The 18,667-nt window shown below is 32.8% G+C and overlaps 1 protein-coding gene across 1 annotated transcript in view; it reads left to right on the top strand.

The window, feature by feature from the left end:
• The window catches only part of LOC114327486 (RUS family member 1), a 31,641-nt gene that overhangs the window by 3,040 nt on the left and 9,934 nt on the right, over positions 1 to 18,667 (top strand). Inside the window, exons 3-5 of the mRNA XM_050646916.1 lie at positions 7,784 to 7,928; positions 9,634 to 9,797; positions 11,943 to 12,142. Of these exons, the coding sequence (XP_050502873.1) occupies positions 7,784 to 7,928; positions 9,634 to 9,797; positions 11,943 to 12,142 (509 nt within the window). The remainder of the gene's footprint in view (positions 1 to 7,783; positions 7,929 to 9,633; positions 9,798 to 11,942; positions 12,143 to 18,667) is intronic.

The raw sequence follows: 18,667 nt of genomic DNA, 5'->3' as shown, positions 1-18,667 counted from the left end.
CGCTTTCTTCACTTTTAAAACTAAGTTTAAAGAGTGGCACGTGCAGGGCAAGTTAAAAGCCTTCTGATATTTTTCAAGTAGGTATTCTATTCTGCACACCCTTTCTTATTCCTATGATTATTTTTATGTACCTATTTTCATTTTACTGATTATGCCGCCTGATGCGACTGCCTCACCGCATCATAGCACGGCACGGCCCTGTTAACTATGTAGGATTACAGAAATGGACCAAGATGGCCTAGCCTAGAAGCTATATGTCACACATACAATTTCTTAGATTTTTTTATAATGAGAAACATGGTCCCTATGGAATATGATCCCTATAAAAAACATACAAGGAGCAGGGTTCTGGTTTTAAAATATATACTCCCAATTTAACAAATACACATATGTTTGCATGAATAAAATAATAAATACACATTAATTGCTTTACCGAAAATGGAAATAAGCATCTTATTTACTTAATTTTTACGAAGTTCATTAAAATAAAGTATACACAAAAATGGCTAGTTCACACCACCCCCTCAGTAATATAAGGGCTCAACTCAAAATGTGTGTTAACTGTGATTTTAAATGATAAGGGCACAAAATGAAATTATGTACTGGTTAGTGTTGACAGAGGGAGTAAAAGAACATGAATAGTTTGGTAAATATATTTGTGCCTCTCTCTCTCACTCTCCCCGGCCACCTATAGTTTTTACTGCTACAAGGGAGCAATCAGTAACATGTCTTTCTATGACGAAAATCCTGGTGAGTTTGTGTTTTAACATTTTGTATTATACAGAACAGTTTTTAGTTGAGCCGTTATACTATGCAAAATATAATAAATAAATGGGTCTAATTCATAATAGATCGCTATTGTGCATAAACAGTTACAGGGCATTAATAATATAAGGGATCAAACTTAAACAGTTCCTTATTTCTGTTATGTTTTTTTGTACTACATGGGATTAAATTGAAAGTATTTTTTTTTCAATTACATGAAATTAATGGAATTTATTTATATTAATATTTCAGTCGTAAGTAAGTTAATACAGTAATACCGCGACTTACGCGAACCCAGAGTTACGCGATTTTCAAATCTTGTCGATTTGTTATTTGATATGCGATTTTAAAATCTTGTCTATTCATTATTTAAGCGCCACACAATCGTTTAATTATTGACGAGATAGAATTACCACCCACACACTATTGCTCATCCAATGTATTATACATCTTTGGACTTTTCACTCGGAATCAATGATTTTATTTTGTATTAGGTATTTCTTATCTACAGTTTTGTCTAATGGAGTGGGTGTTTGCTACTTTTATAAAGGGATTTTTTGTTTTATATCTAAGAATACTTGAAATAGTAATATTTACATACACATACGAAATTATACCCCGACTTACGCGAATTCGACTTACGCGATTATCGCTCGGTCCCACCTATCGCGTAAGTTCGGGGTATTACTGTATTTAATTTAAGTCGGTCAGACAGCTCAGTGGGACTAGTGGCTGACCGCCACTTCCCTTCGCCGTGAGGTATGTGAGTTGGAGCCCACCCAGGTCATCGGAAAACAAAAAGGCTAACGCATCAGTATAAAATTCTAAATATGAATCTGGCGCTTAGACTGGAATATGCGGGCGTCTGATCGGCCTATGAGGGAGTAGTACGGCAAGGGATAAGGGCTTGTGGCTCGGTGATACTCCCCCATAGATCCCTACCGGAAGGGCGTTAACGCCTAAAATACCAGTGTATATATATGTTACAGTTCAAGTTGATTCTCAGTTAGAGACTACTAGACAACTAGTTGGAGTCAACTCCAACTGAAACGAGCAGTAAAAGTTGATTTTAAAAATTTAAATCAACTTTTACTAGTTGGAGTTGACTCTTCCTGGATCGATTCAGTAAATGTTGATTATACGAGAATCTCAAGTGCATTTTTAATGAGTGTACGTTTCTTTGTTTTGACCGTTTCAACTACTTATTAGTATAGTCTGTAACGTCGCCCCCTTAGGTAAATTATTCTGATTCGATTTTTTGCACAAACTTACTCAAAGAAATACATCCGTATAACAATCCTTATAACAAATACACAGGGTGTCACGCGGTACCGCGGTCAAAAAATTGTTTAACCAATTTCAGTAAAGTCACTCAGTAAAGTGACACTTTATCGAACGAGTCTGATATTACGAGCAGAGGAACAGACGCGTTCGATAAAGAGTATTGAGGTGGTGCGTACAAAATTGTATCGTCAATCATAAAAAACATTAACACTTACTTACAACTTTGAGGAAATTTTTTTAATTTTAGACGAAATAAAAAATTCGTATGACAGTAATGACAGTAATCACAGATGACTTTTGCATGATGGCCAATATATTTGCATGATATTTGATGTTTAATCGATAGTTGTATCAATATTGTATACCTACCTAATTACTAAATCTGTAAAGTTTTGATTTATTTTGTATGAATATAATTGCGAAACACTACAGAATTTTACTTTTTGACCTAAATTTTATCAATAATAAGATAAATTTTGTACAATATTTTTAATAATTAAAGTAAATAAATTTTAGTTTCACTCAAATAAATAATCGATTGCTGCCATTGACCACTTACATTCAATCTCTGTTAATTTGATTAATTATCGCGGCAGGTAAAGTAACATTCTTCTTTCAATACAACAAAGTGTTACTTTACTGTCGAAAATGAGGGCAAATGAGTACAATAATGAATGATTTTAGTGACGTTTGGCGATAAACAAAGATTTTAAACAAATTCGCAAAAATACACACACCGGCAAAATTAGCCGAACACCTTAAAAATGGGACATGTTTGATGTCTCGAGTTTCCTAAACCACTGATCCGTTTTGGATGATTCTTTTAGTATGTTATAGCCTTATTATTTAAGAATATCGTTGTAATAATATTGTTGCTAGACAGGTAAATATCATTTTATACCGGGTGTACAAATCATGCTGTGTTTTTTCTTAAAGTTTGGAACACCCTGTGGAATATTCTAGATTCTAGCACATGTAAAATATTAAAGTTAACACTCGATTGTAGATTTAGGCTTTCTTAACATTTTTCTTTTTGATTCATTTACTTATGTGTGATAATAAAAAAGTTATATGCGTTAACAACTATCCAGGTTTTTCATCAATAAATCCTCATAGTAGGGGAGGAAAGTATACTAAATTTGCAGTTACTCGAGCTTTATGGGAACCTATTAGATTATGAAGAGTATGTGCTAAAATCAGAATTAAATTTTCCATAAAGTGGGGGACTTTTCATTTTTTAATTTAATTTTCCATTTGAAACAATCATTTTTCTCCGATTATAGCGCTATCTATCCATAATTAGAAAAAATGTGTCGAATAAAAGTTGCTTATTTTTACGTGAAGAATCCAAATCTGCAATAAAAATTGGGGGCTCCTATTTGGGATTTTAAATTAAATCCCCCACCCCACCTCCGTGGGGGTTCGTGACACCCCACGGAGAGGGGAGGGTGTAAATTAAAAATTTTAAATACGAACCCTGCGATATTTCGCGAAATGAACATCAGATCGTAAAACTGCAAAATACACCTATTCAATATTTTTCAAAAATCTACTGAATGGCACCGAACACGATCCCGACGGAGGTGGGCTGGGGGGTTACTTTAAAATCTTAAATAGGAGACATCTGTACAAACTGCAAATTTAGCATACTTTCCTCCCCTACTATGAGGATTTATTGATAAAAAACATGACTAGTTGTTAAAGCACATAACTTTTTTATTTTCCAACATAAGCAAATGAATCAAAAAAGAAAATGTTAAGAAAGCCTACAATCGAGTTTTAATTTTAAAATATTATATATACTAGAATATTCCACAGGGTGTTCCGAACTTTAAGAAAAAAAGACAGTATGATTGTAACACCCGGTATAAAATGACATGTACCTGTCTAGCAACAATATTATTACACCGATATTGTTAACTCGTAAGGCTATAACTTACTAAAAGAATCACTTAAATCGGACAACAGGTTTAGGAAATTCGAGACATCAAACATGTCCCATTTTTAAGGTGTTCGGCTAATTTTGCCGGTGTGTGTAATTTTTTCACTTCGTACAAATTTTTTTTAGATCCGTTGGGCCTTTTTTTCTCTAAAATTGACTGTTGTCTAGTATTAGCTACTTAAAATTTGAAAAACGCCAAAATAACCATTTTCGAGGTTAAATAACTCGGTTAAAGATAATTATTGTGAAAGTCGAGCGAGCGGCCGTGGAGTAACGGCATAATCGCTGGCCTCATACGCCAGTGCACGTGGGTTCGAGCCCTGCTAAAGACAAACCATTTTCATTTCCAATAATGACACGAGCCATCTCACCGTGCATCGGAGAGCACGTTAAGCCGTCGGTCCCCCTGGGCTAGTGTACATCGACACTAGTTACTTGAAACAGGGTTAAAGATGTAATTGGCGCCGGAACTGTCTGAAAGGCAAAAATGCCATACGATATTATATATTATGAAAGTCAGAAACTAAAAAAAATTAAAGATTGAAGCTACCTCTATAAGATCCTGAAGAAATTTTTGTCATTATTTCATTAATAAGATATTATTTTTAATTATCAACAATGAGCGCTAACCGTGTATTGAGGGCGGCCGTCAATGTGAGTGCGAGTGAGATTCGCCATTGGACGGCTGGAATGGTGCATCTCTTTAGCACTCACCATTGACGGCCGCCTAATACGCACTTAGCGCTCATTGTTAATAATTAAAGATAAAGCTTAGTAATAAAATAGTGACAAAAATTTCTGCTGGATCTTGTAGAGGGGGCTATAAACTTTGATTTGGTCACTTTCTGACTTTCATAATAATGAATTTTAACCGAGTTATTAAGCCTTGAAAATGGCTATTTTCGCATTTTTCAAATTTTAAATCGCGTATAACTCGACAACAATCAATTTTAGAGAAAAATCACAAAATACCTTTTTTTGCTCAGAATAACCCAAATGATCTAAAAAAAATGTTCGAAGTGAAAAAATTATTTTTGTGAATTTGTCTAAAAATAATTGTTTAAACAATTTATCTATCAAGGTACTGCCTTGGCACCCAGTAGATTTGTTATAAGGACCTCTTTTTGAGTAAGTTTGTGCAAAAAATTCGAATCGGAGTAATTTACCTAACGGGGGCGACGATAGAGCCTAGACTAATTTGAACATATTCAGTAACAGTAACATTTAATTTCTAGAATCGGCTGTTTGTGTGAATCAGAATCTACTTTTACTAAATGGCATTGGGAAGAGTATACTTTTCCTAGTTTTAGTCTACTTTTACTAGTAAATGTTGAATATAAATCTTCATTTTATATTTATAATCAACTTTTACTGAAACCAGCCGTTAGAGTTGACTCCAACTAGTTGGAGTCAACTCCAACTGGATAATCAACTTCAACTGTAACATATATATTTATATTAATATTTTTTTCTCATTGCTATTTATAGTGAAATTATCAAATAACAAATCTGCCAAAATTCACATTTATAACTTAAATAATAAGCATGTTTTTTGAAAAATAGCTATAATGTTGGAAACCAGAATCTTTAAACATGATTTCCCAAAAATCTACTTTTTTGAATTGTGCCTCTATATTACTGAGGGTGCGGACACAACTTTTCCAAAAGTTTTCAACTTTTTCCCAACCTTTTCACATTATGAAAAGACTGATATGGTTTGTATACACTTATGACACTGAAAAAATACCTTAAAAGGGAAAGTATCATGTGCTGCCCTAGGTGTTTTAATATTGTAGAACGATTACTTCTTAAAATTGAATTAAAATTTTCAATCAACAACCAAAGTTTTTTATTATAAAAAAAAACAAGAAATTTTTTGGCAGTTGGAATCCTCTCTCTTTTTGGTAGTACTTTAAACCATTGACCACAGCTCTGATGATGGCCTTGTAAAGCCGAAAGCGCTCAGCTAGGAAATTAAAAAACTTTACACATTTCAAAAATACTTTGCTTTTCCCATTCTTTCATTCTTTTTAGTTTTGTTCATTACATATTGGCGCCCATGCTCTTCACTGTTCTTTTAATAGTTTTTGCACATCTTTTTCGTTGATGTTAAGTTCCATCTGTTTTCAGTAGTAATAACCCGAGGACATTGATAAATAATTGTGCGAAAAAAATTAATAACAGATTTCAAAAGCTTGTTGCTTGAAATGTTTACAATATGCAACAAACTTAAGAAATCTGTTATTCAATTTTTGAGGATTTATCAATGTTCAAGGGTTATTCGGAACAAAATTTTTTGCTTTTGGCATGTTGAATTTATAATAATTTATGTGAAACGTCAAAATTGACATTCATGCGTACCTATCTGTAGCAACGAAGTGAAAACAGCCCATGGAATCTGTTATCAGTGTAATGTTGCTGTAATTGGTTATTTTTATTCACATGACCTCAAATATATAAATTTCATTGGATTTCTAAGTACTTAAGCAAAACATTTTCAGTTCAATAACATAATCAATTCAATAACAATTGGTATATGTATTTGTTTATGTGAATTTATGTCTTCATTGTACGCAGTAGATGCTTCACTATCTGCTTTTTAAAATATATCACTGCTGATTTAAAATCAACTGCTGCTTTGCCTTTATAGTCCAATGCCTTTATACCAGTTGGTTTCATTTTAGTTTCCCGATTACATGCCACCTCTTGCATGTCATTTCCTTGTTTATTGGAAAGGATATAAATATTCCTTTTTTCCCTCTATTTGGGGATGGTTATTCCATTCTCGTTTTCAAGAGAAATAATTTCTCCTGTTTTGTCTGACAGTACTAACCTCACTAGGCCGCGCTGCCCCGATGAGATCAACGTTTTTTTATATAAGTAGGTATATGGCGGCCCACTAGTGCTCAATTTAAAATATATATTTGGCATAGTGGACACATGTTAAAAAGTATGTCTGGCAGTGAACTTGTTAAAGATCATGTATCACAATTAGATTACAAATATTATCAACTATTTCTTTGAATTTACTTAATCTTCTTTGTATTGTAAATTATCACTGAAAGTGCACAATCCACTGTACCTACATATTTCACACTAATCCAATTATTATCCTTACTAAAATAAGTAATTAGGAAGCATACTTTAGAAACGTAAAAAATAAATCTTAAAAAGTTGTAAAATAGTCAGTAACTGGTAATAGCATAGACATGTTTTCAAAGTAAGAAATTAACAAACATGTTATGTTGCTGTTTTTTAACAGTTGTTAATCATTTAATTCCTTATGGGCTTTGATTGCATTCCTTTTATATCGTGTCAAAGAATTTAATCATCCTCGAAGTTACAATTACATGAATTTATAGTTGTCTCTTGTTCCTAATCAACTGGTTATCAAAGTCCAAAGAAATAGTATATAGCATAATTCAAATTATGCTAAACACATTTTTTTATTTAGTTTAACATGTCTAGACAACAGGTCATTGACACAGGGACAATCATTCAAAGTTTTTAAACATTAGATTAATTAAATCATTTGCATAAACTTCGCACAAGTGTTGGTTTTTCCATGGATCGTGATGAGTTTGCTGTAAATATATTTTCAATGAACTGTATGCGAACAGTTCACAAACATCTCAGCTTGCAAATGTATACCGACCTTTACACTGACAAGTTATAACTATAAATACAAGAATACATTTAAGTTTATATTTTATGGTATTTGTGACAATACGGCGTGAAAATTTAATTAAGCTAATGATTAGTTTTGTAACATAAAGTTTTATTTTTTTGTAGGAGCTTTTTGGACACAGATTGTAAAAAATGGAGATTCTTTGCTGATATTCTAAATGATGCTGCAATGTGTATAGAATTATGTCTTCCATATTTTTCAAATTACTCAATGGAACTTTTATGTGTAACTTCTTCAATGAAGTCCATTGTAAGTATGTATATAAAACATTATACGGTATTAGGTATATTCAATTACAGTATTACAATTATTACATTACGCAGTATTCGATATAAAATTCTGATACTTAGATATATTTTATTCACCATTCTCTATTGTGTTTATTTTTTCTATGTGGAAATAAATTTGCAAAAAGTATATTATTTGAATGGTTATCGGTAGCATTTAACAGCGATATTAAATAAGTATTTTTTGTAAATTCGTTTGAAATGGCCAACTTCATTAGAATAGCATCAAATTATAACTCCTCATACTCAACAGCCCTAGTTATAAATTTTTATATATAAATGTCCTCAAACATGAAAGTTATAGAGAAAAATAACATTTTTGATTTCAATTTTAACACCCTGTGTCTTTCCTAATATCAACATTTTATTAAAGCATGTTGGCTCAACGTATATAGACGACATTGTTAAAATAACGAATTGTGACAAAAAATCTGTGTCAAAAAATGTCACTTTACTTCTACAGATGCATATGAAATATGACACTACGTCCATGGTCGCCGTCCACATGTTTAATGCTTACAAAAAATGTTAAAAATCTTATTGTTTCCATAAACTATAAGCGCTAAAAGAAATTCAGCAATTTCCCTATCCTACTTTCCAAAATACATAGTGTCACAACATTTGCTTATACATTTGACGCACTGTCCATCAACATGTTAAGGACCACCCTGTATATTCCAGTAGAATTTTTTAAAAGGAAATTATATATGTTTATTCCTCTTCTTTACGTGCCATCTGCGCAACGGAGGTTGGCAATCATCACGGCTATTCTGATCTTAGATGCTGCTGCTCTGAATAGTTCGGTTGATGTGCATCCATACGATTCCCTTAAGTTACGCAATCATGATATTCTTCTCCTTCTTATACTTCTTTTGCCCTGGATTTTGCCTTGTATAATTAATTGAAGTATGTTGTATCTCTCGTTACGCATAACATGCCCCAGTTATTGCAGCTTTCGTGTCTTGATGGTTTCCAATATTTCCATTCTTTTGTTGACTTTTCTCATGACTTCGTTGTTTGTTACATGCTCGGTCCATGATATCTTCAGAATTCTTCTATACACCCACAGTTCAAATGCTTCCAACTTTTTAGTAGCCGACGCGTTAAGTGTCCATGCTTCTATTCCGTAAAGCAGAGTCGAGAAAATATAACACCTTGCCAGCCTAACTCTCAACTCTAATTTCGGTTCTCTTGCACAAAGTACCTTTCTCTTTTTATTGAAGTTTGTTCGTGCTTTCTCTGTTCGAACTTTGATTTCTTTGGAGTAATCGTTTGTGTGATTAATTATGGTGCCAGGATAGTTGTAGTTTTCAACTTGTTCTAATGTTTTACCATTAATTGTCAGGCTTTCATCATTATTTTGGGTTTTTGATATCCTCATAAATTTAGTTTTCGTAATGTTTATTGATAATCCATATTCTTCTCCATACTCAACTATCTTATTTATTAGCTTTTGGAGGTCTTGGAGGTTGTCCGCAATTATGATAGTATCGTTCGTATCTAATGTTAGTATCTAATGTTGTTAATTGACGTTCCATTGACGTTTATTTTTGCTGTTTCTCCCTCAAGAGCTCTTTTAATAATTTCTTCAGAGTATGCATTGAATAGTAGTGGCGACAATACAATGTATTGTGTATGTTTATTACAAACCATATATTATATTTTAGGTTGGTGTTGCGGGGGGTGCAACTAGGGCTTCAATAACACACCATCAGGCTATTAAAGATAACATGGCAGAAATATCTGCCAAAGATGGCACTCAAGAGACATTGGTAAATTTAGTTGGAAGCATTCTGAGCATTTATTTATTAAACGTATTCACTGACACCACGTATGTATTTTAGGCGTTCATTCAAATTCTGTAAAAAGAAATAATATTTTGCTTATCAAATTAAAGACTTAAGAGGCTACAGTAGCGCGCCATCAAAACGGAAAACGGGTTCCAAGATTGCGGCTTTAATTTTGAATATTTTGTTGAGATATTTGGCACACGTATTCGTAATATAATAAAGAATGGCGGTACAGAGCCCAATTTGAAAAATATATTAATATGTGGAAATTACTCTGTAATTAAATACAATATTAAAAAAACGAGCCTGTACCGCCATTAAGAAGAACAAAAAAATACACTTTCTTCAAATAAACTTTTTTATCCCATGCCTAGATTTTGTGTCACATTGGAACTACTAAATTTCTTTATTTATAACAAGAAATCATAACATATTATTACTAATAATTGATTAGGCAACATAGAGAAATGGTCAAGTCATTTTGACAAACCTGCGCCAGGTTTCTAAGTGTAACAGCACGATTCTCTTATCTGTATCGATATCTGTTCAGTGCAGTAGAGTATTATTTTAAGAATTCATTGGTGTTGATTCATAGGCAAGTAGTGTTTATTTGTAATTAATTTATTATATTTTTGTGTAATAGAACTAAGTTATTGGACTATTTGAAAAAATAGATTATTGTGAGTTTTGTAGGTTAGTATATTTTACGTAAACATATTTCGAATTATAATGCGAGTATATAAAGTTTTAGGAGGATTTTTGAAGTTATACTTCTTTAGGCGCGATTGACAGTAAAATTTCATAATACTGCGCGCATGCGCACACAGACAGTATGGCGTTTAGTTGCTGAATCTTTCAAGTTATGTATAAATATATCAGTGCAAGAAAAGGTGTGAAACGAATATATTAGTGTTTTTAGTAAATATATTTATTATAATTTTTGTGTCTTTGGATTTGTCTTCCTCAGGAGTAAGATGAGTATTATTAAAACATTTTATTGTATATTTATTATACTTCACCTTGCCTGTTTGTTACCGTGAATTGTCATTAGGTACGTCCGAACCGATTCAGATACATTCCTCGTAGCGTATTTGGTATAGCATTCGGCCAGAGATCGAGAGGTCTTGAGTACGAATCCGGAGCAATCCTATACTTTTTATTTTTTTGAAAGCGGTAAGCACAAAATTAGTTTGGTGTTTAAAAAAATTAAAACAAACTGTTTAAAGTATATTTATTTTTAAGAAATCACATAATAGAAGTACAACTTCTTACGTGCGTACAAAGTACAAACACATTCTTTTTTATTCTAGAAATATCATCAGTAGTTTAAAATTTAAATTTTTTTACGTTTTTAATAAAATATTTTCACCTATTTTGATTTATTTCTATAAATATTTGTTTACTAATAATAAAATTGTTGTCTATTGATTTTAGATAATGTCAAATATTCCCATTGTTGCAAAAGTTTCGCAGAACTTTCGAAAAAGAGTATGATACTATCTCCTGAAGTTCTAGTGATGACGCGCTACTGTTGCCTCTTAAACATATTCTCTTATGAGGAAACAGTAGCGATCAACAGGTAGCGAAAACGTGTTCCAAGATTGTGGCTGTAATTTTGAATATTTTTTCGAGATATTTGGCACACGTATTCGTAATATAATAAAGAATGGCGGTACAGAGCTCAATTTGAAAAATATATTAATATGTGGAAATTACTCTGTAATTAAATACAATATTAAAAAAACGAGCCTGTACCGCCATTAAGAAAAACAAAAAAATACACTTTCTTCAAATAAACTTTTTTATCCGATGCCTAGATTTTGTGTCATTTTGGAACTACTAATGAAATAAAAAATTTTAGTAGTTCCAAAATGACACAATATCTAGGCATCGGATAAAAAATTTTATTTGAAGAAAGTGTATTTTTTTGTTCTTCTTAATGGCGGTACAGGCTCGTTTTTTTTTAATATTGTATTTAATCACAAAGTATACGGAATATACTTTTCAAATTGGGCTCTGTACCGCCATTCTTTATTATATTACGAATACGTGTGCCAAATATCTCGAAAAAATATTCAAAATTACAGCCGCAATCTTGGAACGCGTTTTCGCTACCTGTTGATCGCTACTGTTTCCCCTTATGGTGATTATATTGGATTTTTGGTACGCTTGTTTATTTTTTTTAGTTCAGAATGGCTGCTTATCTTCACGCTGATGTTTTTACATCTACTAACCAATTATTGGGCTGTGAAATCTTTAGTATTCAGAACTTTCAATGAACAAAGACTGACATTGGTTTTAAAAAGTTATTTTAGTATTGGAACTGTTTTAAGTCCTGCGAAAATTAATGAAAGCGAACGAATTCTTCTTGGACGTGGAATGAATGGTAAAGTACTAACTTATTTTGACATCGGACATTAATGTATTAGATGAGAGCATTTATAATGAAAAAAAGTTAAACAAAATACGACGAAATAGTTTTCAATCCTAATAGTAAATTATTAATATTGAAAATATTAAAAATATTACTAAAAGATTTTTAAATTGAAAACTTATTGGTACACTTTCCTGGTGACACCTCCAAGACTTCTACAATTTGCAAGTCAAATGGATGCTGCAGTGAAAACGAGAGGGAAGGAATTCTACACTATGCAATTCACATCCCCCGTCTGCAGCTGGTAAAGTTCCAACGGAAAAATGCACCTAGTTACTCTACGGAGTAATACGACTATAAAATAAAATGTATACCATTTTATGGTATATTTTTATTTTTTATTTTATAGTCGTATTACTCCGTAGACTAACTAGGTGCATTTTTCCGTTGGAACTTTACCAGCTGCAGACGGGGGATGTGAATTGCATAGTGTAGAATTCTTTCCCTCTCGTCTTCACTGCAGCATCCATTTGACTTGCAAATTGTAGAAGTCTTGGATGTGTCACCAGGAAAGTGTACCAATAAGTTTTCAATTTAAAAATCTTTTAGTAATATTTTTAATATTTTCAATATTAATAATTTACTATTAGGATTGAAAACTACTTCGTCTTTCAATGCCAGATGGCGCTAGCCACCTACTATCATCACTTCAGTTGCAATGGGTGGGAAAACCTCTCGATACGAATCAGTTAAAATATGGAGAACAGTGCCTACGTTCCTTCCGATGAAGGCTCCAATAAGAGCCGAAAATCGCGATTCAAGGGACTGGACTGCACTCCGTATTCTAATTGAAAAGTAAGATTGTTTTGCCTTCGCATTGCAACTGAATAAAAATGGTATACATTTTTATTTTACACAAAATAGTTAATGAATTTTACACATAAGAAAAGAAACCTGACACAAATACTGTTTTTTTAATTGCCATAAAATTTATTGACATATTCATAACACATTTTCTTAATTGATGTGCATTCTGATAGTAGCTGCCTTCGCTACAAGTATCTCCAGTATCTATTCGCTCCGTGCATGACTGACGCGACACCTAGCGTCGTCACCTGACTTTTTGGTGACCACAATTTGACGTTATGCATATGATACATACAGATTGGGTATTTTCTTATCGTTGGTATGCGCCTTTAATGAGAGCAACAAATATACATGTATTTATTATACATTTAAAACGAGTTAGAAGATATGGGCGGGGAGAATTAGGAAGGGCCTAGAAAAACATTTCATTTCGTAGGTAGTCTTGGTCAGAACAGTGTTGCCAAAGTTAGAAATTAATAAAAGAAAATATCAAAGTAGAAAAATAATATACATTAACTTTTTGTAAACGAATATACTTAATAAAAAAATTATTTAAAAGAAAAAACCTTAGTAAAAAATATTGTTTTCACCCATGATATGATAAAAAGATGTGAAAACGTTGAATTATAATTCGACGTTTATTTTTTTACTTCCACTAAAGATGGAAAACATAATACGTTGTGTAATAAAAAGAGATGAAACTAGTAGAGTAGAGGTGTAAAATGTCTAAAGGTGGGAAACTATATAATGTAATGTAAATTTATAGGTTCCTATCGAAACTATGGGTTACTAGTTTTGTTCTTTTAAGTAATTTGTTTAGTATACTTATTTGTTAACAAACATTAATATATTTTTTCTACTTTAATAGGCAAGTGAATGTACATATTTATGCAAGTTTGTCTGTCCCAGAGACTTTTGTAAACACAACTTTTCCGTCGTTAGATCAGACAGAACGACAAATGAGGTGTCGGATGAAAGCTCTTAGCCCAAGGATGTTATTAAGGTGAGAAATTTGACATCGCACTTCCGGTTTTAGAGTTGAAACTGGAAGTACAACCGATATATTATTCGACGCGTCTTAGCAAAACGAAAACCATTGTATTCTTTCGGTTTTATGCGTGTCTGCCCGCCCGTCTATCTGTCCACGAATATATCTCATACGTTATTAAAACAGATAGAATGACAAATGAGTTGTCAAATGAGAGCTATAGTGCAAGAATAGTATTAAAAATGAAAAACTTGACCTCGCACTTCCGTTTTAGAGTTGCAACTGGAAGTACTGTTTTAGAGTCGCCTAAATACTACAAGCGACATATTCGACGCGCCTTAGCAAGATGCTTCCGGTTTCATGCAAGTCGGTCCATCCGTTTTTCCGTTCGCGAATAAACTCTTACGCCACTAAAACAGGTAGAATGACAAATGATGTGTCGAATGAGAGCTTATAACCCAAAGATGGTATTAGAACTGAGAAATTTGACCTCGGACTTCCGTTTATCGAGTTACAACCGGAAGTACTGTTTTAAAGACGCCGCAATAGTACAAGCAATGTATTATTCAACACGCTAGTACCTACTGTTTTAATGTAATGTAAATTTATAGGTTCCTATCGATAATTTTACACCTCTACTAGTTTCGTCTCTTTTTATTTCACAACGTATTATGTTTTCCATCTTTTGTGTTATTTTGCCGGTTTTTAGCGCATTCATTACTGTATATTAATTTTTTGTAAACAAATAAGTATACTAAACAACTTATTTAAAAGAAAATATAAGTAAAAAAATAAACGTTGAATTAAGTATAATTCAACGTTTTCACATTTTTTTATCATATCATGGGTGAAAACAATATTTTTTACTATAAATAAGTTTTTTTCTTTTAATTAAATACTTTGTTTATTATATTCGTTTACAAAAAGGTAATGTATATTATTTTTCTACATTGATATTTTCTTTTATTCATTTCTAACTTTGGCAACACTGTTCTGACCAAGACTACCTACGAAACGAAATGTTTTTCTAGGCCCTTCCTAATTCTCCCCGCCCATATCTTCTAAACCGTTTTAAATGAATAATAAATACATGTATCTTTGTTGCTCTCATTAAATGCGCATACCAACGATAAGAAAATACCCAATCTGTATAAAATATTTGACGGTAATATCTAATATTTATTTACCATTTCTGATAAAATGTGTTATACACACAATGACACTGACATTACAAAGATTCGCCAAAATTGTCATATTTCGGCGCTACGGACGCTGGCATCATTTCGTTTATCTCCACCATGGCCATGCACGGAGCGAATAGGTGAAAAGGAAAAGTAAATTCAGTATCTTCTACCACTTTTGATATAAACTGTCTTGATTTCGTTTTGCTGGATCAATTTTGACAACGTACTAGGATTGTAACCTAAGTTTTGAGATATATCAATACCAACGCTGAATTTGAGATCGGCATTCTTAAGTTTAATATTTTAAGAGAGAGGCAAATATGCTTGCTGGGATATGGACCACAGCAAATCCACATAAAACCAATGCGGTCGTATCGGCAAAACTGTAGGGTAAAAGGAGGCCTTGGAAAAATATCCTTACCCCCTCACCCTTCGCAATAACAATTACTAAAAACCAAGAAATACTAACAAGCAAATTGGGTCTTATAGCAATGTCACAACAGTTTTCAGACGCTACCCTCATACTCAATTAGATCAGGCTCAAACAGACCTGATTGTCAACAACTGAAATAAGCGGTAAATGAGGCTTCTAGCTGAAGTAAGAATCAACTTCTGTAGTTCCATGAAACATCGTTTAGCGCAGGGAAACTGCGCTAACGAATGTACAAAAAACTTTACTACTGAGGTTATGAGGACTAGTGAAGTAGTAAGTGTCTGTGTGAAGGAACAGACTTAAATGTAGATCGCCGCACGGTTCTTGCTAGAATCCCCGAGAAAGAAACTAATGAACCAATTATCAAAACTCGTCTAAGGAAACAAAATCAAGACCTTAAGACGGTAGACTGGTTGTTGAAGATCGGAAAGGACGTTCAAATCGTACACAAGATTTACGAGCTCTTCTACAAAGCATTGAGGGCCATTGGCGGATCTACAGGGAGGAAAAATGAGAAAATTTTTCTTCTTAACAAGGTCCAAAATTAGAGAAAACATTGTAGAAACATAAAAATATATGCTGACATGAAACTTAAACCGTTGATTGATAAATACTGAAAGATACGTAACTAAATCGGAGTTTATGCACGTCTCCATCGGTTTTACATCTAGATGGCGCTAAGAGTTTTCTGGTCTGAGAATGAATACGGATTTAGGTAAATTTATAAATTTCGTGCTGCTATTTTTATTCACTGGGATGATAATCTCGGAGTAGATGCAAGCAAGCGTAGCTACCTGAGTTCGGGATTATAGACCCAACAGTATTAAGATAATTTATTATAATATTTACTTATTCATTGTTCTTTTCATGCATTTAAATTTGAGTTATCATTCAACTATTCAACGCTAACAGTTTAAAATAATTACTAAAGTTAGTATTTTCTAAACTCGTTTTTAAATTAGCAAGAATAATAATTGTAGTTGTAATATTGCTTTTTAATTTGAATTCTTGAAACAAATCATTGAATATTATTAATAAAAAAAATTATTTAACGAGAAATTTTTTGTGATTTTATATAAATATTGTACATTTATCTTATTTGCCCCCATAATCTCAATAAAAAATTAGGTAGTTATTTTCGTTAATTACAGACCCTTCTGATGACTGTATATTTTGTTTGAAGATATTGCAATAATATTTACTTAATATGAAATTGACTAAGCATCTTTTGCATGACATCTTTTCCTAGACCTCTCTTACCCTCTATCTTTCCTTCCAGTACCAGTTGCTGAAAAGTATATCGTTCTCCTCGTAATATGTGCGCTAAGTATGCAGTCTTCTTACTTTTTACATAATTAAAAAGTTCCCTATCTGTCTGTCTGTCTATGATATTTTAAGCATTCGGTGCAGGCATCGCATTTCAAAGACTGCAAGTTTGTTTATGGGGCTGGCCTTTAATTAATGACCAATGCTTCCATTCCATACAAGAGAACAGGTCAAACGTAATACTTTAGCATCTTGTATCTCGGGTTGAAATCAAATTTGCGATCATTCAGAAATATATGAAGCCTCAAAATAGCATTTCTGGCTTGTTCTACTCTACTCTTTATTTCAGTTTCAGGATCCCAACCCTCGTTCAGCAGACAAACCAAGTATTTAAATTGCATGACTTGTTCGATAAATTTCCATTCAGTCAATATGAGCTTAAAACAAACAAATAAGCTAAACATGTTTATGCAAATAAAAAAATGACGATAGACCATCATCTAAAATTTTCAACAATAGGTACGCCAGCGACTGCTGCGTTAAAATTTTGAATACGGGCCACATAAAATAAATACTATTCTTGGCTAGTTTCAACAAATTTACGCCAGGCGCGCCACTATTGGGACCGTGCAAGTTCGGCAAAGCGACATTTATTTCTACGCTCTGCAATTTTATTCGCACTTTTAATTATATTGGCCAATTATATTAGTCCTGGTTACTGGATAATTGTCAAGGCCATAGTCCAAAAAAATAATAAGAAGAAAAAATAAGAATCAGGTTATGTTATTAAAACGTAAACAATTGTATGTAGTAAATAAAATTAGTTATTAAAATGCAGTACTGCAAGCAAAATACAATTAATTAAATTACCTTTATATAAGAATTGCATATCATATCAATATTGTGGAGCAACATATAATTTTTCTTCTTCAATGACAGTAGATATGAAATGAACGTCAATTTGACAATTTCAATTGACAATATGAATTATTTAAGAAAGTTGCAATATTTCTCCGCTATTCGCGCACAATCGTTTCTCAATTCCCTTCCAAGTACTTGCACACCGCGAATAGGGCTTTTCATTCACAGTCATTTGTTTCGAGCTTCTGTCATGTGTCACATAATATTAATATATCTACGTCATACCTTATTTGTAATACCAATGATACAAACCAAAGGCGTATGACGTAGATATATTAATATTATGTGACACATGACGAGAAGCTCGAAACAAATGACAATTGATGAAAAGCCCTATACGGGCAGATTTTAAAGGGGACAAAATAATGCATAGGCTTTCGTATCTTCCCCTCTATATTTATCAATCAACGCTTAAACCACAGACAGACAAATTCAACCCAATAAACCTGTTAATTAGGAAAATTAAGGGAATCTAATGCAATAAGTTATTATTTTTCTTTTATGTAGTTTGGGTTTATCTTTTTTATGTCTTTTGGTTATTGTTTCATTGTAAGTTCCCCCCTAAATTAAATTTCTCCTCCCAAGGTAAATGTCTATATCCGCCACTGTTGAGAGCTGCTCATTTCAAGACGTATTACAGACTTGGAAAGGTATCCTTTAAAACTACCAGAGGCCTCGATGGATATAATCAGAGCACTGCAGGCGAATGTCCAGCATAGTAAAGCATGATGACTACGATTTTTCTTTGATGGCTCCATACAGGGTGTCCAGAAACTCTACCGACAAACAAAGACAGGAGATTCCTCAGATAATTCTATGACAATTTAACCAAATTCACCTAGTCCGAAAATGCTTCCTAAGGGGGCTAGAGCTCTTTG

Source organism: Diabrotica virgifera, chromosome 3 (genome assembly GCF_917563875.1).
Source record: "Diabrotica virgifera virgifera chromosome 3, PGI_DIABVI_V3a".
Lineage (NCBI taxonomy): Eukaryota > Metazoa > Arthropoda > Insecta > Coleoptera > Chrysomelidae > Diabrotica > Diabrotica virgifera.
Note: the sequence above shows the minus strand (reverse complement) of the source record. Positions and strands in the feature narration are given on the sequence as shown.